This window comes from Xiphophorus couchianus, chromosome 24 (assembly GCF_001444195.1).
Source record: "Xiphophorus couchianus chromosome 24, X_couchianus-1.0, whole genome shotgun sequence".
Taxonomy (NCBI): domain Eukaryota; kingdom Metazoa; phylum Chordata; class Actinopteri; order Cyprinodontiformes; family Poeciliidae; genus Xiphophorus; species Xiphophorus couchianus.
In genome coordinates, this window is record NC_040251.1 from 5,766,366 (window position 1) to 5,782,387 (window position 16,022).

At 44.2% G+C, this 16,022-nt stretch overlaps 1 protein-coding gene across 2 annotated transcripts; it reads right to left on the reverse strand.

The window, feature by feature from the left end:
- Nucleotides 1-2,763: 2,763 nt before the first annotated feature.
- tfe3a (transcription factor binding to IGHM enhancer 3a) lies at nucleotides 2,764-10,706 on the reverse strand. Of its 2 annotated transcripts, none has more exons than XM_028010847.1 (11): nucleotides 10,382-10,706; nucleotides 8,248-8,346; nucleotides 8,064-8,138; nucleotides 7,809-7,974; nucleotides 7,561-7,740; nucleotides 7,172-7,270; nucleotides 5,287-5,398; nucleotides 5,106-5,162; nucleotides 4,852-4,927; nucleotides 4,616-4,763; nucleotides 2,764-4,538 (listed from the first exon to the last, which is right to left on the reverse strand). In XM_028010847.1, exons 1-11 carry the CDS (start codon nucleotides 10,522-10,524, stop codon nucleotides 4,227-4,229), a joined length of 1,467 nt encoding a protein of 488 aa, XP_027866648.1. In that variant the 5' UTR covers nucleotides 10,525-10,706; the 3' UTR covers nucleotides 2,764-4,226. The 2 variants fall into 2 exon arrangements, with proteins under 2 accessions (XP_027866648.1, XP_027866649.1); XM_028010848.1 differs by having other exon boundaries at nucleotides 8,064-8,126; nucleotides 10,382-10,702.
- Between the last annotated feature and the right edge of the window lie 5,316 nt (nucleotides 10,707-16,022).

The window sequence follows — 16,022 nt, forward strand, 5'->3', positions numbered from 1 at the left end:
TTAGCATGTCGTCATGTTAGAATGTCGCTATAGTAGCATGTCACTATGTTAGCATGTCGTCATGTCAGCATGTCACTATGTTAGCATGTTGTCATGTCAGCATGTCGCTATGTTAGCATGTCGCTATGTTAGCATGTCTCTATGTTAGCATGTCACTATGTTAGCATGTCAGCATGTCACTATGTTAGCATGTCACTATGTTAGCATGTCGTCATGTTAGCATGTCGCTATGTTAGCATGTCGTCATGTCAGCATGTCTCTATGTTAGCATGTCACTATGTTAGCATGTTGCATGTTAGCATGTCACTATGTTAGCATGTCGTCATGTTAGCATGTCGTCATGTCAGCATGTCATGTCAGCATGTCGTCATGTCAGCATGTCACTATGTTAGCATGTCGTCATGTTAGCATGTCGTCATGTCAGCATGTCACTATGTTAGCATGTCACTATGTTAGCATGTCGTTATGTTAGCATGTCGCTATGTTAGCATGTCGCTATGTTAGCATGTCGTCATGTTAGCATGTCACTATGTTAGCATGTCGTCATGTTAGCATGTCGCTATGTTAGCATGTCGCTATGTTAGCATGTCATCATGTCAGCATGTCACTATGTTAGCATGTCATCATGTCAGCATGTCACTATGTTAGCATGTCGTCATGTTAGAATGTCGCTATAGTAGCATGTCACTATGTTAGCATGTCGTCATGTCAGCATGTCACTATGTTAGCATGTCACTATGTTAGCATGTCGTCATGTCAGCATGTCGCTATGATAGCATGTCGTCATGTTAGCATGTCACTATGTTAGCATGTCGTCATGTCAGCATGTCTCTATGTTAGCATGTCTCTATGTTAGCATGTCGTCATGTTAGCATGTCACTATGTTAGCATGTCATTATCCACATATAAACATCACAATCAGAAACATTTAGACCTCCATCCAGGTGCTGGTTGAGAAGACAGAAAGCAAACAGAAATAATAAGAAGCAAATTCTGTTATGATGAGAATTTATCTGAGGTTTTCTTCTGGTAGGAACATCCGGACAAATCAGAGCTCTGGTGGATGATGGAGCTGATTATCAGGTGCTTTAGATGTGAGAAAGAATTTGAGATTTTAATCTGAATTCCTGAAGGATTTATGGTTGGCAATACCTGATACCATCAGGTGTATCATCAGCATAATAAAAATGTATTCCATCCGTCTTAGTGGAAAAGACTTTATAACAAAGGTTAAAAGGCAAAAATATATATTTTTGACATTTTTTTGCTGATGTTCAGATGTTGCCGTTCTCCAGGATTCTACTTGTGTCGCAGATTTACCCAAAAATACAAACTAATCGCACAAACTCGTGTTTTATTTGTACAAAACAGTCACTGATTACATCATCATTGAAATTCTGAGGCCAACGATTGGCTGCTGTACATTCAGTGTTCTTCAGACGCTTCGTGGCCGTAAACTGTCTGCAGCTGCTATGAACTTTTCGGTGACGTGTTTGCGTCCGAGATTGACAGGTCAGCAGGGGCGGGGCGGGTGGGACAGGATGTGCACCCGGTATGAACAGGAAGTCTGTGTTTGTTGGAACAAAGGCCAGGACATTCAAACAGGAAACGGGAAACCACTGAGAAGACAGCGGCTCCTGACCTCTGACATCAGCGCAGAATCAAAGACAAACCTCCTGTTTCTCCCTCTGTGTTTGTTAAAAAAAATCCATTTCAGTCCACTGATTAAACTTGAATCAGATTAACTAAAACACATTTAGTGTCTGACATAACCTTATTGCTGAAGGTCCTCATGAGTTGGCTGCAGACAGAGCTAGAGGCCCCAAACTGCAGGTCAACCAGAACACACCTCCAGAAACAAAACTGCTTTTCTCACCAGTTTCTGTCACTTTCAGTGAATAAGATTTAAAGCGCCCCCTGCTGGACAGCAGAACACAGATTAACGTAAATTAGTTACCTAAGAAACGGGAACAAAATATTACTGTTAATGTATATTTGTTTTTTATTTTCAACTTTACAATTATATGTTGATGACATACTAACCTATGAGCTGAAGTAAACTCCCGCTGAAATGTGTTTTGATAATTTGTTCAGCAGAGATGTTATTAATTTGTGATTTTTCTAATAAAGTTCTAAAAATACTCAAAACTCATCAGATTTCTCTGCTTCCTTTATTTTCAGATCTGATTTACTTTTGAAGTAGGAATTAAATAGTTTTGTTAAACCATTTAAATCCTATCTTCTTTCTCAGTAGGTATCTGTTTTTATGAATGACTACAATAAATATTTATGAAACCTAATTTGAACTGACGTCACACTTGTGTAATACTTATGGAATCCCACAGATGGCAGCATCTCCATTGTAGTCAAAATATCTGTTGCGTTTATATTGAAATGTTTGTCTTTTGAAATTTGATTTCTGCCACATTATTTGCAGAGATTTAATTTTCCAATTTTATGTTAAATTATCAAATAAAATGTATTTTTTTTCTATTGAAAACAGACTCCATATTCTCTGAACACATCTGTTTCCTGAATTTTCTTCCTTCAGCTATTTTTGAACTTTTGTTTGTTGTGTCAGTCAACAATAAAAGTGTGAAAGCAGACAGTCAGTCTGATTGGTTCACATGAGTCTATATTGTCTGTTTTGAGATGTTTTCCTCATCATGCTGGTGCTGAGACAAATATTAATAATATATCTGTGATTCTAATATTGTTTTGAGAAAAAGCCCATCTATTGTACATGGAGACAAAAGCACTCACTTTTCTGTTTGAATATTTATTCTATATGAAAGATAACAGAGTGTGAAATTTAATAATTTTAAAAAACACAATCTTAGCTAAGATTATAAACAGACTACATGTAAACATCATTAACATAAATGAAAACAGCATGAAGGACCCGAGAAACAGATTTCCCTTTGTGACTTATTCCAGGTAATCCCGATGATGACCGGCAATGATGCTAACACACAGCTAACAGCAGAGATGATTGCAGTCAGCTTCATTTTCAGTGGCTGAGATTAGAAACATGAACAACAGCAGAGAATGTCCCAAACTTCCATCAATTTCCCTTGGTTAAGGGCGTAACACTAGTTAGCACTCTGAGCTAACAGCTAAAGCCAAAATTATGAGAGTTTGGAAACTGCTCAAATGTTCAGAAATATCAAAACGTTTCTATTTAATGCTTGATTAAAATGTAAGAGAATCATCACGGCACAGCTCAACTGGCACTCCAGCTAGATCTTAGCATGTCATGATCACGATAGCATGTCATCATTTTGTTAGAATGTCGTGATGTTAGCATGTCATCATTGTATTAGCATGTCATGATCATGTTAGCATGTCATCATCATGTTAGCATGTCTTGATCATGTTAGTGCATCTTTATCCACTGCCAGATAAGGTCAGAATCAGAAACACTTAGACCTCCAGAGTAAAAAACAGTCCAAAATAAATTCATAATAGATGATTTGTACTTGTATAGAGCTTTATCAAGTCCAGTTGACCCAGACTGTCTGCAGGAGACGAACTGACCTATGAACCTTTAAGAACTCCTGACAAATGGGTCAGGTAGCTTTCCCTCAATGCAGGACATCAACAAAACTAGCACTAGTACATGAGCTTTCTTAAAAGCTGCTAGCATCGCAGTGAGTCAACTCTGGAGTATCTGCCGGTCCGGAACCACAGGGTCCAGGTACCGGTCCCTGGTTTCCCTTCTGTAGGTCCTGAACTTTGTCTCCAGCAGGACATTGAAACACGGACACAAACAGGAAGTAAACAATCTGGACCAGAAAAATTTCTCTTCTTATACATAAAATCTCCATAAAATCTTTCCAGCACTCTGATTATAGATTTCTGTGAATTTACAGCTTTGTACAAGCAGGTGAGCAACATACCTGAGGGCTCACCTGCCGAACCCACCGACCTGCTGAAATCAGCCAATCAGATGACAGCTTGCTATTTAACCACCAGTCAGCTCTGGTGTTGTTCCGTTTTAAGGTGAACGTAAAGGTTACCATGGCAACACTGTGAGAAAAACGTCACCATGGTTACACAGCGATGACTCACAGCGATTAGCATGAAGTGGTTACCATGGTTACGTCGTCTGTGTTTTGTAATCTGAATATGTTGGACATCACAGATTATAAATTGTTCTATCCATTTCTTTGATAAATTTGACCCGGCCCCCTCAGCCAATCAGAGACCAGCCTGTGGTGACATCATCAAAGGTCCTCATCCATGCTGAAACTGCTCCGCCGGCTGCTGGTCTTCGAGGCGCCACAGGACAGCAGCGGGTCGGACATCACAGCCCCGCCCCCGTCCTCCTCCATCAGAAGCCCCGCCCCCAGGCCGCTCAGCCCCGCCCCCAACTCCGCCACCAGGTCCGTGGAGAAGACGGCAGACGCTTGGTGGGACTCGTCCAGGTCCATGAAGCTCAGCGACGGGTTGGGCAGCAGCGGGGACAGGAGCGTCTGGGGGTCCACAGAGACGGAGGAAGAGGAGACGCCATGAAGGCGAGCCTGGAGCTCCAACTCCTGTCACAAAACACAAATCACTTCAGCAAACACAGGACAGGACACGCCCCTTTAAGTAACAGGCTCCGCCCCCTCACCTGTATGCGCAGCAGCAGCGAGCGGTTGGTGCTCTCCAGCCTGCGCTGCCTCTCCTCCATCTCTCTGGCTCTCTGCTGCTCTTTCTGCAGTTTGCGGATGTAATCCACCGACGCCTTCAGGATGGTGCCTTTGTTCCACCTGGTTTCCCTGAACAGCCAATCACAGAGCGTGCCTCGTTAAGGCCATTAGTGGTGCCAATAGCTGTTAGCGTAGCATGGTTAGCATGAATACTGACGGGTCAGAGGACTTGGGGATCAGTGCTCCGAGCTCCTTGATGCGGTCGTTGATGTTGAAGCGACGCCTCCTTTCGACTGAAACATAAAGGTCAGACAAGTTTAAGTCTGGATAAAAAGTTTTGGTTTTCACATGAAATCAGTCCAGACGTGTTCCTCTGATGTGGAATCAGAATCTGTGTCGACTGAACCGCCTCTTCCTGTTCCAACAGGAAGTCCTGAGCTGTGATTGGCTGAGAGGTGAAGCACTACTCACTCAGGTTGTGGTTGTCCTTCTTCTGCCGCTCCTTCATCAGAGCTTTGGTCTCCACATCTACAGCGACAAGAAGAAGAAGGAGAAGGAGAGGAGGATCGGTCAGAGCTGAGCAGCAGGAACACAGCAGGGCTCTAATGCAGATCGGACCGGACCGGGTCTGGGTCACATTTGTCACATTTACCTGTTAGCTCCCGCTTGACGGCATGCAGGTCGGCCGGGCAGCTGTTGCTAACGGCGATGGTGGGCGTGGACATCCCTCCGTAGACGTCCAGCATGTTCCCGGCTGCCGGCAGCTGCAATGGGCCAATCAGTGGATGGTGAGAAGCACGCCCTGCTGCAGGTAAACCAACACCTGGACGACCAGTTGGTTCCGACTCAGCCGACCAACTCGGGTCAAAGCTTTGACCCGTTTTAACTCATTCATTTTGACACAATGGAACCTTTGCAATTGTTTGTTTCTGGTACGGTTGTAAATCTGACGTACATCTGCTCACAGCAGCAATGAAACGTCTTCTCTCTGTTCATTCCTGCTTCTAAATGATCTGGTTGGAGGCTGGAAAAAGCTGTTGCTGTGTTCAAGTTGTGCTAAAAGCAGTTAGCCTTATGAAGCAATGCTAGGCTAAAATAGCATCTCAATGCTAAAGTGCAGCAGCTAATGCTAACATCAGCACCCACAGTCCACATTTCTAAAGCGTCTCCATGAATGATCAGATGAATTTATTGCTCCAATCTGATTGTTGAAGAACCCGAAGATTAAAAATCATTAATATTTCTGTTGTTGAGATCAGATGGTTAGTTAGTCAATAATGTAGCCGCAAAAACAGTTATTGAATCGAAAATGTTGATGATTTTGTTGATATGACATTTTTTCTTCATTACAAACCATGAAATGATCTGGATTTGAATCGAGTCCCAGAACTAGTTTGATCCAAAAGAAGCTAACGGTTCCACAGCCGACGCTCCTGTTTGGAGAGAATTGGATCAACTGGTTACTGATCTAATCCCAGTTCCTGCTTCTGCCACCAGGGGGAACTGTTTCACCTACAGGATCCTCCTGGTTCCACTCAGGACCATCTATCGGTCCTGGCTCAATCCAAATGGGTCTCAGCACCACTGGTTCTACTGGGACTCTGACCTGTGAACTGGTTCCACTGGTTTTACTGGTCACCTTCTGGCTGGATGAGAATCAGCCTGAGTCCTCCAGGTCTGTTTTCTGCCAGAACCAGTTTGTTTTTAAAGGAAACCTCTGACAGACGGAGGTTCTGCTGACTGAAGCATTTTTGAAAACTAGCAGCACAAAACCTCCAAGATCAGCAGGAAAACCCAGAGAGCCGCGGATACCCGGCTAAACCAGGCCTGGAAAACCTGGAAAACCTCCTGGAAAACCCAGAGAACATCCTGGAGGTTCTGGAGAACCGTCTGGACCTGCAGCATCTGAAGCTCTGAAAACAAGACAACTGCAACTTTTACCTCTGATTTAATCCTCCTCTTCTCATGATCCGGCAGCAACACCAAAATCCTCATGTTCTCCACTCTCTCACACACACCCTAACACACACACACACAGTAACGACACACACACACAGTGAGCTGCTGCTCTTCCTCTTTCTGTTCAGACAACTGTTGAAAAATGGGGAAACACATCCTTTAAGAAGAACAGAAAACTCCCACAACTTCATTATCTCCCTGACACACACACACACACACACACACACACACACACACACACACACACACAGTGAGGCTCCGCCCACTGAGAGGGGGAAGTGCGGAAAGCTGAAGTGAGACTGAGTCAGCGGCTGCAGACTATTGGTCCTCAGAAACACGGAGCAGTCAGTCTGCCCCCTGCTGGCTGGCTGCAGAACAGGACATAAGCCCCGCCCCCTTCACGCTGTCAGAGTTAAAACAAATCACTGAGCGGTCGGACTGATCCAGAAGGTTCTGATTAAGCAGAACATCATGTGACAGAAATCAATTGGATTACATCCTAACAGGTGGCCACGCCCCTGGGATTGGTGGCCACGCCCCTTTGTTGCACTCAGGCTGCAGGTGTGATGACTGCGTACCGTGTTGGTGAGCTGCAGGCCGGAGTCGATCAGAGTTAGAAGATCCTCGTTTAGACTCGACTCCAGACTGATGATGTCATCAATGACTGTTTCCTCCATCTAAAGAAGAAGAAGAAGATATCAGGAAGAGAGCTGGAGGATGGATGGATGGATGGATGGATAAGTGCGGCAGCAGCAGCAGCTCCATCTACAACAGGAAGTGGTTTTCCTGGCTTCCTGCGGCCTGACTCAGATCCTCTGAAGGCGCCGACTCAGCAGCTGCAGCCAGACAGGAAGCAGTTGGAGCTGACGCTGCTTCCTGTTGGAGCTGACGCTGCTTCCTGTCCGGCTGCTGGCCGTCACAGGTCCAACTGCAAACCTGCTGCTGCCGGCCCGGTTCTGGTCGTTACCTCCTGCTTTGGGCTGCTCTCATCGGACAGCGTGGCACCAGAGTCCTGCTGGGCGGGGGGGCTTGGCTGCAGCGCTGGCTGCTGATTGGTTGTCATGGTATTGGACAGGTACTGGCGGACCTGCTGCCTCTGGGCCTGCTGGATGTGGTACCTGGTGGGGTTCTCCAGGTGAGTCTGCACCTGTAGGAAACACAGGGTCATCAGCGCCGACCTCGGCAGCTGGGTTTCCCTGCTGGGCCGGACTGTACCTTCAGCACCTCCACGGGAACCTGGGCAGGTGTGCAGGGGGCGGAGTTAGCCAGGCTGATGGGAGAGGAGGAGTCGCTGCAGCGCTGCGCCTCCTTCTGCTGCTGCGCCTCCTTCTGCTGCTCCTCCAGCGCCTGCTGCCGCATCAGCCCCTGACGCATCAGAACCCTGCAGGAGCAGAGCAGCAGGTGACCTGTCAACGCCCCCTGCAGGACACTCAGAGAATAACAGGTACCAGAAAAAAAACAGGTGCTCACCGGGATGACATCACTGACGGAAGAGACGATGAAGATGACGAAGAGGGGGATGCTGCAGAGGAACTGAAAGGAGAGCTATAATGAAGTTGTCATGGAAACCACTACACTGGCTTTCCAGGAAGTAGTCTGAACCTGGCCAGGAGGTGGTCGGGACTTGGACGATTTAACCTGTAAGGTGACTCACCTGATGCTGATTGGCTGGCTCTTGATCTGGTAGAAGATGTCACTGTCTGTGGGAATCAAACTGTCGACCTCGATGTCGGCCACAATCCCAGACTCCATCCTTCAACACACAAAAAATCAACCAATCAGAACCAATCAGAGTCAGGACTCAATCGACCAATGAGCTGACAGAGTTAGCTTCATCATCTCATGAGATGTCCTGCAGACGGAGAACTGGACTACAGAAAAGAAGAGGGACATCTGGCAGCTGTCTGGTTTAACCATTTCCTGAGTACAAAGGTGTTCTGGTTTTTACGCTGTTGTGGGTCCTATGGCAACCGGTCAGGTTTATGGGGTCATCTCTGCTCAATGAGGACGTGTTACTGACTATTCACAGGAAAACTGGAATTTCTGAATAATTTTGTATTTACAACAGGGGGATGCTTTAGGAAAACAGGGACGGTCTGAGAGCAGGGACATGTTGGTACAAGGGGAACATGTTAGCAGATTTTACATATGAAAAAAATACGAGTTACTGATTAAAATTATTTTTAATTCTGTTTTTCTTGCTACACCCACATCTGATTTGAGATGTCAGTCAGTTATTACAGTTAGAAAATAGAGACCATGCCCGAAATCTGTAGTGATGGACTCGGAACTGAACTTTCAGAGCCACATAAAGACAGTTACAAAGTCGGCCTTCTATCACTTGAAGAACATTTCCAGGATTAAAGAACAAATGTCCCAGAAAGATTCATGTGTTTATCTTTAGTTGCATTGATTGCTGCAGCAGTGTCTTCACAGGCCTGACTAACAAATCAATGGTCCAGCTGCAGCTGATTCAGAACGCTGCTGCTGGAGTTCTGACTAAAACCAGGAAGATAGAGCATACCACCCAGTTCTACATCACCAAGTTCTACATGACTCAGTTCTAGAGTCCTTCACTGAGAGAACAGACTTTAAACTACTGCTGGTAGTTTATAAAGCACTGAACCATAATACATTAAAGATCTGCTGCTGTTGGTGTAGCCTTCCACACCTCTCAGGTCTTCTGGTTCTGGTTATGTGTTTGGTCTGCTCTGCATCCCCAGAATCAGAACCAAACATGGAGAAGCAGCATTCCGCTTCTGTGAACCACAAATCTGAACTAAACCTCCAGAAAACTGCAAAGCAGTTGAAACACTGAGTTTCTTTAAATAAAGGTTAAGAACCACCTGATTAGAGTTTGTCAACTGATAAACTCTGGAAGACTGATCAACATATTTGATGTTGATTTTGATGATGGTGTTAGATTTTTATTGCTTGTTTCAATATTATGTTTTTGTGATGGAAAGCTCTCTGAACTGCCATGTTGCTGAATTGTTTTATATAAATAAACTTTACTGTCCCGCTCAGGTGTTTCTCAGCTACAGTTACCCGTTTATCTAAATCTTCATCTACTTTTGCTTTCTGTTCCCACGAAGCTTTATGTGTCTGAACAGATCCAGGCCTGCAGAGCAGCTGTGACTCATCACAACTTCACCTTCTCCCAACAAAATCCAGCTGTACCCAAAACAAGGTACAGAGCAGTTTCCCAGAACTGATCTGATCCAGGTCTGAATCCCAGTGAGGACAAACAGATTCATGGATCCAACAGCAGCTGAGGTGGAGTCAAAGCAGCGTGAGAGCAGAGGAAGGCTGGCTTCCCTCAGTCTGAAGAGGAGGAGGAACCAGGAAGGAGGAGATTCCTGACTGATGAGTCATCACAGAAGGTTCAGGGGTCAAAGGTAAAATAGAACACAACAACAATAACCTGCCATCATCATCTTCATCAGAGTGCAGATTCAGCATTCCACTCTAACAAATATTAACTTAACTGCCGCTTGTCTCCAGCTTGATCAGACCAAACTCCATTCAAAAATCACCACATTTAAGCCTCAACTCTAACTTTAGTTTTCCTCCTTTGAGATCGTTTCACGGATCTATGCCAATAATATTCCAACAGAAATCACGATTATTACTGAGCCGAATTCATCCGAACCGACCGTTGGTCTGAACCAAGGTCTCAGTTTGCTTAAATAAAGCAGATATTTTATCCATAACTCCGATCGCCTCAAAACTGACAGTTTTCTGGCCGGAGTCCGGTAACGGATAACGGAAAACGCTTCCAGACTTACTGGACCAAGTTGAGAGTTTCAGCTGAGTCCAGGATCACGAACACGGTGTGCGGCTGAGGAACCGAGGCCTCCTGTTGGTTCGGCTCGGTTCGGCTCCAGTTCTGCTCTCCGGTGCGGACCTGATCCGAGCCGAGGTCTGACATTTCTTCAGAGAGACGCAGAGAGGGGCGAGATGTTGCTGCGGGCGCCGCGATGAAATGAGGAGCTGCAGCCGGGGAGACAGAAGGAGGCAGCGGGGAGACTCACTGCGGGGAGCAGAGGCAGAGGATGAGGAGGAAATCTGGTGATGAAGTCTGACACCGAACCACACAGAGCTAAAACACACAGATCAGACAGGCACCATCTGCTGATCTAGAAACTCTGCTTCTTTTATTTGTTGGACTTCAGTTGTTACACCTAAAATATTTCCCCTAAATAAATACAAGTAGTACTACTGTTATTATTAGTCATATTCAGAAAATATGCCTTCTGATGAGGATCGTTTGTCAAACTATATTTTGAAAAATAACCTTTTAGCAGTTATTAAACATAGTTTTCTTTAAAAATAAATTTATGCATTTAAAATGTTAAAATGTTTAAATATTATTGGTTTAATATTTTAAATCTCGTGTTTTCACTAACTGTACAAATAAATAAACATAATTAACAGAAACAAAAGCTTTCAAACAACCATCTGGATAAGAAATAAATGCCAGATAAATGAGCCAAATAAAAAACTAAACTAAATAAATAAATAAAAGGGCAAATCTGTTTTCATATCGTATTTTATTCACTTTATCGCTTTATGCAAATTTAGCTGTTCTTATTTTTATCATTCAAGTTCAATCTTTACAGGAAAGAAAAATCAGAAATAAATCTGATTTATAAAATGAACATTTACCCAAGAAACACAATGTTGACTTTTATATTTGATTGTCATTATAAAAATGTGTTCAAAAATAAATATATTGCTATTTTGACTTATGCAACATTACCTGAGATTTCATTTGATTTTACCAAAAAAATATTTTTGTATCAAATCTGAATCTTTTTTCTAGTTGTTGTGTTTCTATGTTTCAAGGGGCGGGCTCAATGGCCGGCACTGAGCTCTGTTCAACCAATCAGCTTCTTCTTTCTCTGCCAATAGCCAACAGAACAGCGCAGGAGTTTCCTGACAGCCAATCACTGAAGCTCACAGACCGCCATGTTGTTTGTTTTTGTCTAAGATGTTACGAAAGGAGGTGGAGAGGTGGTGGTGGTGTTGGGGTGGAGGCGGGTAAGGGAGAGTTTGTGAGGGGGAATTCCCAGGTAACGTCATCCTCCTCAGCCTTGATTGGCTCAATAGAGCCCGATCACGCTCTGCTCAATCAGGAGAGTCCAAACAAAGCTAAGGTGAACGTTGTGACGTCATCACACAGCTGACTCTGAGAATAAGAGCCGCTGATTTTTGATCTGTAAATCAGTAAAACATAAAAGAGTTCAATTAGAGCAGAACGTTCTGCGTTCAGGACCCGTGAAAAACATCTGGATCATCAGGAGGAGAACGTTCCCGCGACTGACTCAAACAGTTGCTGCTGTAATTTAGAGTAAACTGGTGGAGAGGCGAACACCTGCTGGAGTAGCTTTCAGCTGCAGACTTCATAGGAAATCGTCTTTTTAAATGACCTGAACAATTAAATCTGTTCCTGGAAACAGGAAGAGATTCCTGGTGACTTCAGTTTTACCTCAGAAGGAAAGCGTGACGCCGCCAGGTGGCGCCGTCGCTTCTCCCAGGAAGAGCAGACAACAGAAACCCGTTAAGCCATTTCATCACTTTTATTTTTTCATTACAACCTCATTTACTTTATTTTACAGAGGTGCATGATGGGAAATAGGCAGCGACAGCATGGAAGGCAGTGGCCGGCCACTAACCAAAAACCATCAATCAATCAATCAATCAATCAATCAATCAATCAATCAATCAATGTGACAATAACAAGACATTTAAAATTCAGCAAGACAACATAAGCTTGGTATAAAATAAAGGCAGCAAATATAGCTGCTGTTGTTGTCATGGTAACAGGGATCCAGACAGGTGTGATTGCCATGGTAACATGGACATGCAAAACCCCCCTGGTCGTTACCACGGCAACTTGTCAGGAAATGAACAGAACAGATGGGTGGGGGGGATTATTGACTGAAAATAAAGTGAACCGAGCTTCGACTGAAACCAACTGGAAATACCTCGATGTAACCAGTTAGAACTGGTTTTAACAGGACATACCTGGTTGTAACTGCTTTTACTCTCACCATAACCATGTTCTAAACATCCATAACCAGTTAAGACTGGCTGTAACCAATTAGTCAAATATAACTAAGTGTGAGAAATTATCCTATACCAGTTCTGACCAGTTCTAACAGGTTAACCAAGGCCTAGCTAGGGATACTTGGCTAGTTGTCCAAATTTGTCAGGATTTTTAATTAAACATTGATTAGACTAGAACAATGTGTCAAAAACAATCTGGGCCAGTCAAATCAGTAGCTACCAGTAAAGAGAAATCATCAAAACCTACAGCAATCAAAGCCAAAGAATGAGTGAAAACCTATAAGAACCAGTTACAACCAGCTAGAACCAGTTACAACCGGTATAAACTGGTCAAAACTGGTAAGAACCAGCTAGAATTTTTACTGCTAGACGACTAAAACTGACAAGAACTGGTGAAAACCTGCAAGAACCAGTTGGAACCAGTTAAAGTTGTAACACCAGTCAGAACCAGCTACTACCGGTTTGAGTTGGTCACAACCTGCAAGAACTAGTTAGAAACAGTACAAAAAACCAGTTGGAAGCGATTAAAAATGGCAAGAAATAGTGAAATTCTTGGAGAACCAGTCAGAACCAGTTACAACTGGTTGAAATTGATCCAAACCTGTAAGAACTAGTTGAGAACAGTAAAGAAAATCCTGTGAGAACCAGCTACAAGCAGTTAAAACTGGAGAAAACAAGTGAAGATTTATGAGAACTACTTAAAAATGCTAGCACCAGTCAAACCAATTACAACCAGTTCAAATTGGTCAAAACCAGTGAGAACTGGTAGACGTCAGTCAAACTAATGAGACTGATTTAGAACTGATCAAATTTATCCCAAACCAGTGGGATCCATTGAGAACCGGTTAGAACTCTGCTAACAGGAAGTCTTCAGTCACACTGACAGAAACGGAACAAAGCAGATCAACTGAAACAAATATGCTAGCAGGTGCCGAAAGACCTGGTGGCCATTTCCTTCCATCCTCACCGCTCCACATGCTAAACACACGCTAACAACAAATGGCGGCTGCCAAACAACCAATCAGAGAGTCAGAAATCCAGAACCTAAAGCAAAAACCTGTCCTGTTCTGATGTGTTAGCATAGCTTAGCACAGTCACTGGAAGAAGAGGGAGTCTGCTAACATCAAAAACCAGGAATGTTAAGTCAGCAGGTGGCGCTGTGACAACCACAACCACAAGAACATGGAGAACTTGCTTTGGGGATTTTTCTTGCTCATCATAGCAGCGGCCATGTTTATCTCTACAGACTGAAGCCTCAAACAACATGTCAGGGGTTCTAATGGCCTCTGAAGAGTCGGAGGACGTAAAAATCTACTCAACTTTGATGGTTCCAGGAACCGGCCTTTAGAAACCAGAGAAGAGCAGGTACAGGTGTGGCTGTGTAAACAGAAAGGATTCAGGCTTCAGACATTTAGGATATGGAAGCTAAGGCAAATCATGAACTGGATGTTTCAAATGTGTTTTTTTTCTGTTGCTTCCACTTTCAGAATGTAAACTGGAGCCCGACGCACCTGGAGCACCTGGTGCTCCAGGTCCCTCAGGTCATCCACCTGATCTAACAGGTTCCCTCAGTTTCCACTGCAGCACCCAGCATCACTAACACGTCAGATCTCTGTTTAAGCTTTACCAGTCTGAACTTCCTGTGTGACTCCGATTGGAGGACCTTTAACCTTTACATAGTCACATGAGCATTAGGTCAAAATAATAAATTATATTTACAAAAGTTTCTCCATTAAGCAGAATGAACACAGCCAGACTTACGGACACAGAACCCAAAGCAAGAATCCACTGGGAACCAACTGGGAACCCACTGGGAACCAACTTCGAACCCAATGGGAACCCAATGGGAACCAACTGGGAACAAACTTCGAACCCAATGGGAACCCTATGGGTACCAACTGGGAACCCAATGGGAACCAACTGGGAACCAACTTCGAACCCAATGGGAACCCAATGGGAACCAACTGGGAACAAACTTCGAACCCAATGGGAACCCACTGGGAACCCTATGGGTACCAACTGGGAACCCACTGGGAACCAACTTCGAACCCAATGGGAACCCTATGGGTACCAACTGGGAACCCAATGGAAACAAACTGGGAGCCCAGAGAGCATCTGTGGTTCAAAGCTTGAGAACAACAAGAATATTTAGAAGATTTAAAATTTTAAAACACTTTCTGGAAAACAAGTGGAAAAAAAAAAGAGAGAGAGAGACAGAGAGAGAGCCAGTCCAAACAGAGTCGGCTCCATCTAAACGCTGGAAGCATCTTCAACCAGTCAGAGACTCCATTCAGTCTGTGGAGAACTTCCAGAGATTAGACATCCCAAACCCGTCGTCGTCATCATCATCATCATCCTCGTCATCATCATCCTCGTCATCATCATCCTCATTGTCATCATCATCATCATCCTCGTCATCATCCTAGTCATCGTCATCATCATCCTCATCGTCATCATCATCATCATCCTCGTCATCATCATCATCATCGTTCCTCCATCAGTTTCTTCTTCTGTCAGGAAACGACCAAAGACTGAAACCTGCCAGCGGATAACCAATCTCTGCTCTGATTGGTCAGTGCTCTTGCCAATCAGCTGCTCCAACAGACTGGAGATGACATCATGTCTTACATCATCACTCTGATCATTAAAAAGCAAAATGAAACAAGGTTTTTATAAAATCACATTAAAAGTTGAAATTCCCATCATTTCTAAAGATTTTCTCCAACTCATAAAACTCAGTTTTTAAATTAGCTTTCATCTCCAACATTAAATATTAAACAGTTCCACGTTTCATTTGTGGTTTTTTGGAATCGTTTCAGACGGAAGAAAAAGAAGTAAATCAGAGATCTGCTGTAAACAAATAGAAATATATTCACACAGAGAACGGAAATCCTGCTGTACCCAACCTCACCAGCAGGGGAAGAGGATGCTGGGTAATGTAGTTCACCTCCACGGTTCCGGTTCTGCAGAACCTCCTGCCGGTCCAGCGGGACGGATGGGTTCTAGCCTGTGAACTGGAGGGATCTGTGGTTCTGGTCGGGTTCTGGTTCCCTGCTGTTTGTGAAGAACCTGGGCGGGATGTTGGACCAGACCTTCAGATCTTTGGATCCTCAGGAATGTGAGACAGAACCTGCTGAGCAGAACTCTGTGCCCGGTTTGTGCTGTTTGGGTTGGTTCTGCAGGAAGTTCTGTGAAGGTGTGAAAACTTTCTGGGATGAGACTGGACCGGACCGGACCAGTCTCACCGGCCTGACCTTCTGTGACCCAGTTCTCCCAGGATCCGATCCGATCCAGGCTGGATCCGGACCTTCAGCAGAAAGTCATACAGAACATGGAGGAAGAGGAGAAGCTTCCTCT

Coding starts and splice junctions, on each gene's coding strand:
- tfe3a (XM_028010847.1), bottom strand. CDS start 10,524: ATGTCAGACCTCGGCTCGGATCAGGTCCGCACCGGAGAGCAGAACTGG. Junction 7,975..8,063: donor CCGTCAGTGATGTCATCCCG/GTGAGCACCTGT, acceptor CTGCTCCTGCAG/GGTTCTGATGCGTCAGGGGC. Junction 7,271..7,560: donor AGAGCAGCCCAAAGCAGGAG/GTAACGACCAGA, acceptor CTTCTTCTTTAG/ATGGAGGAAACAGTCATTGA.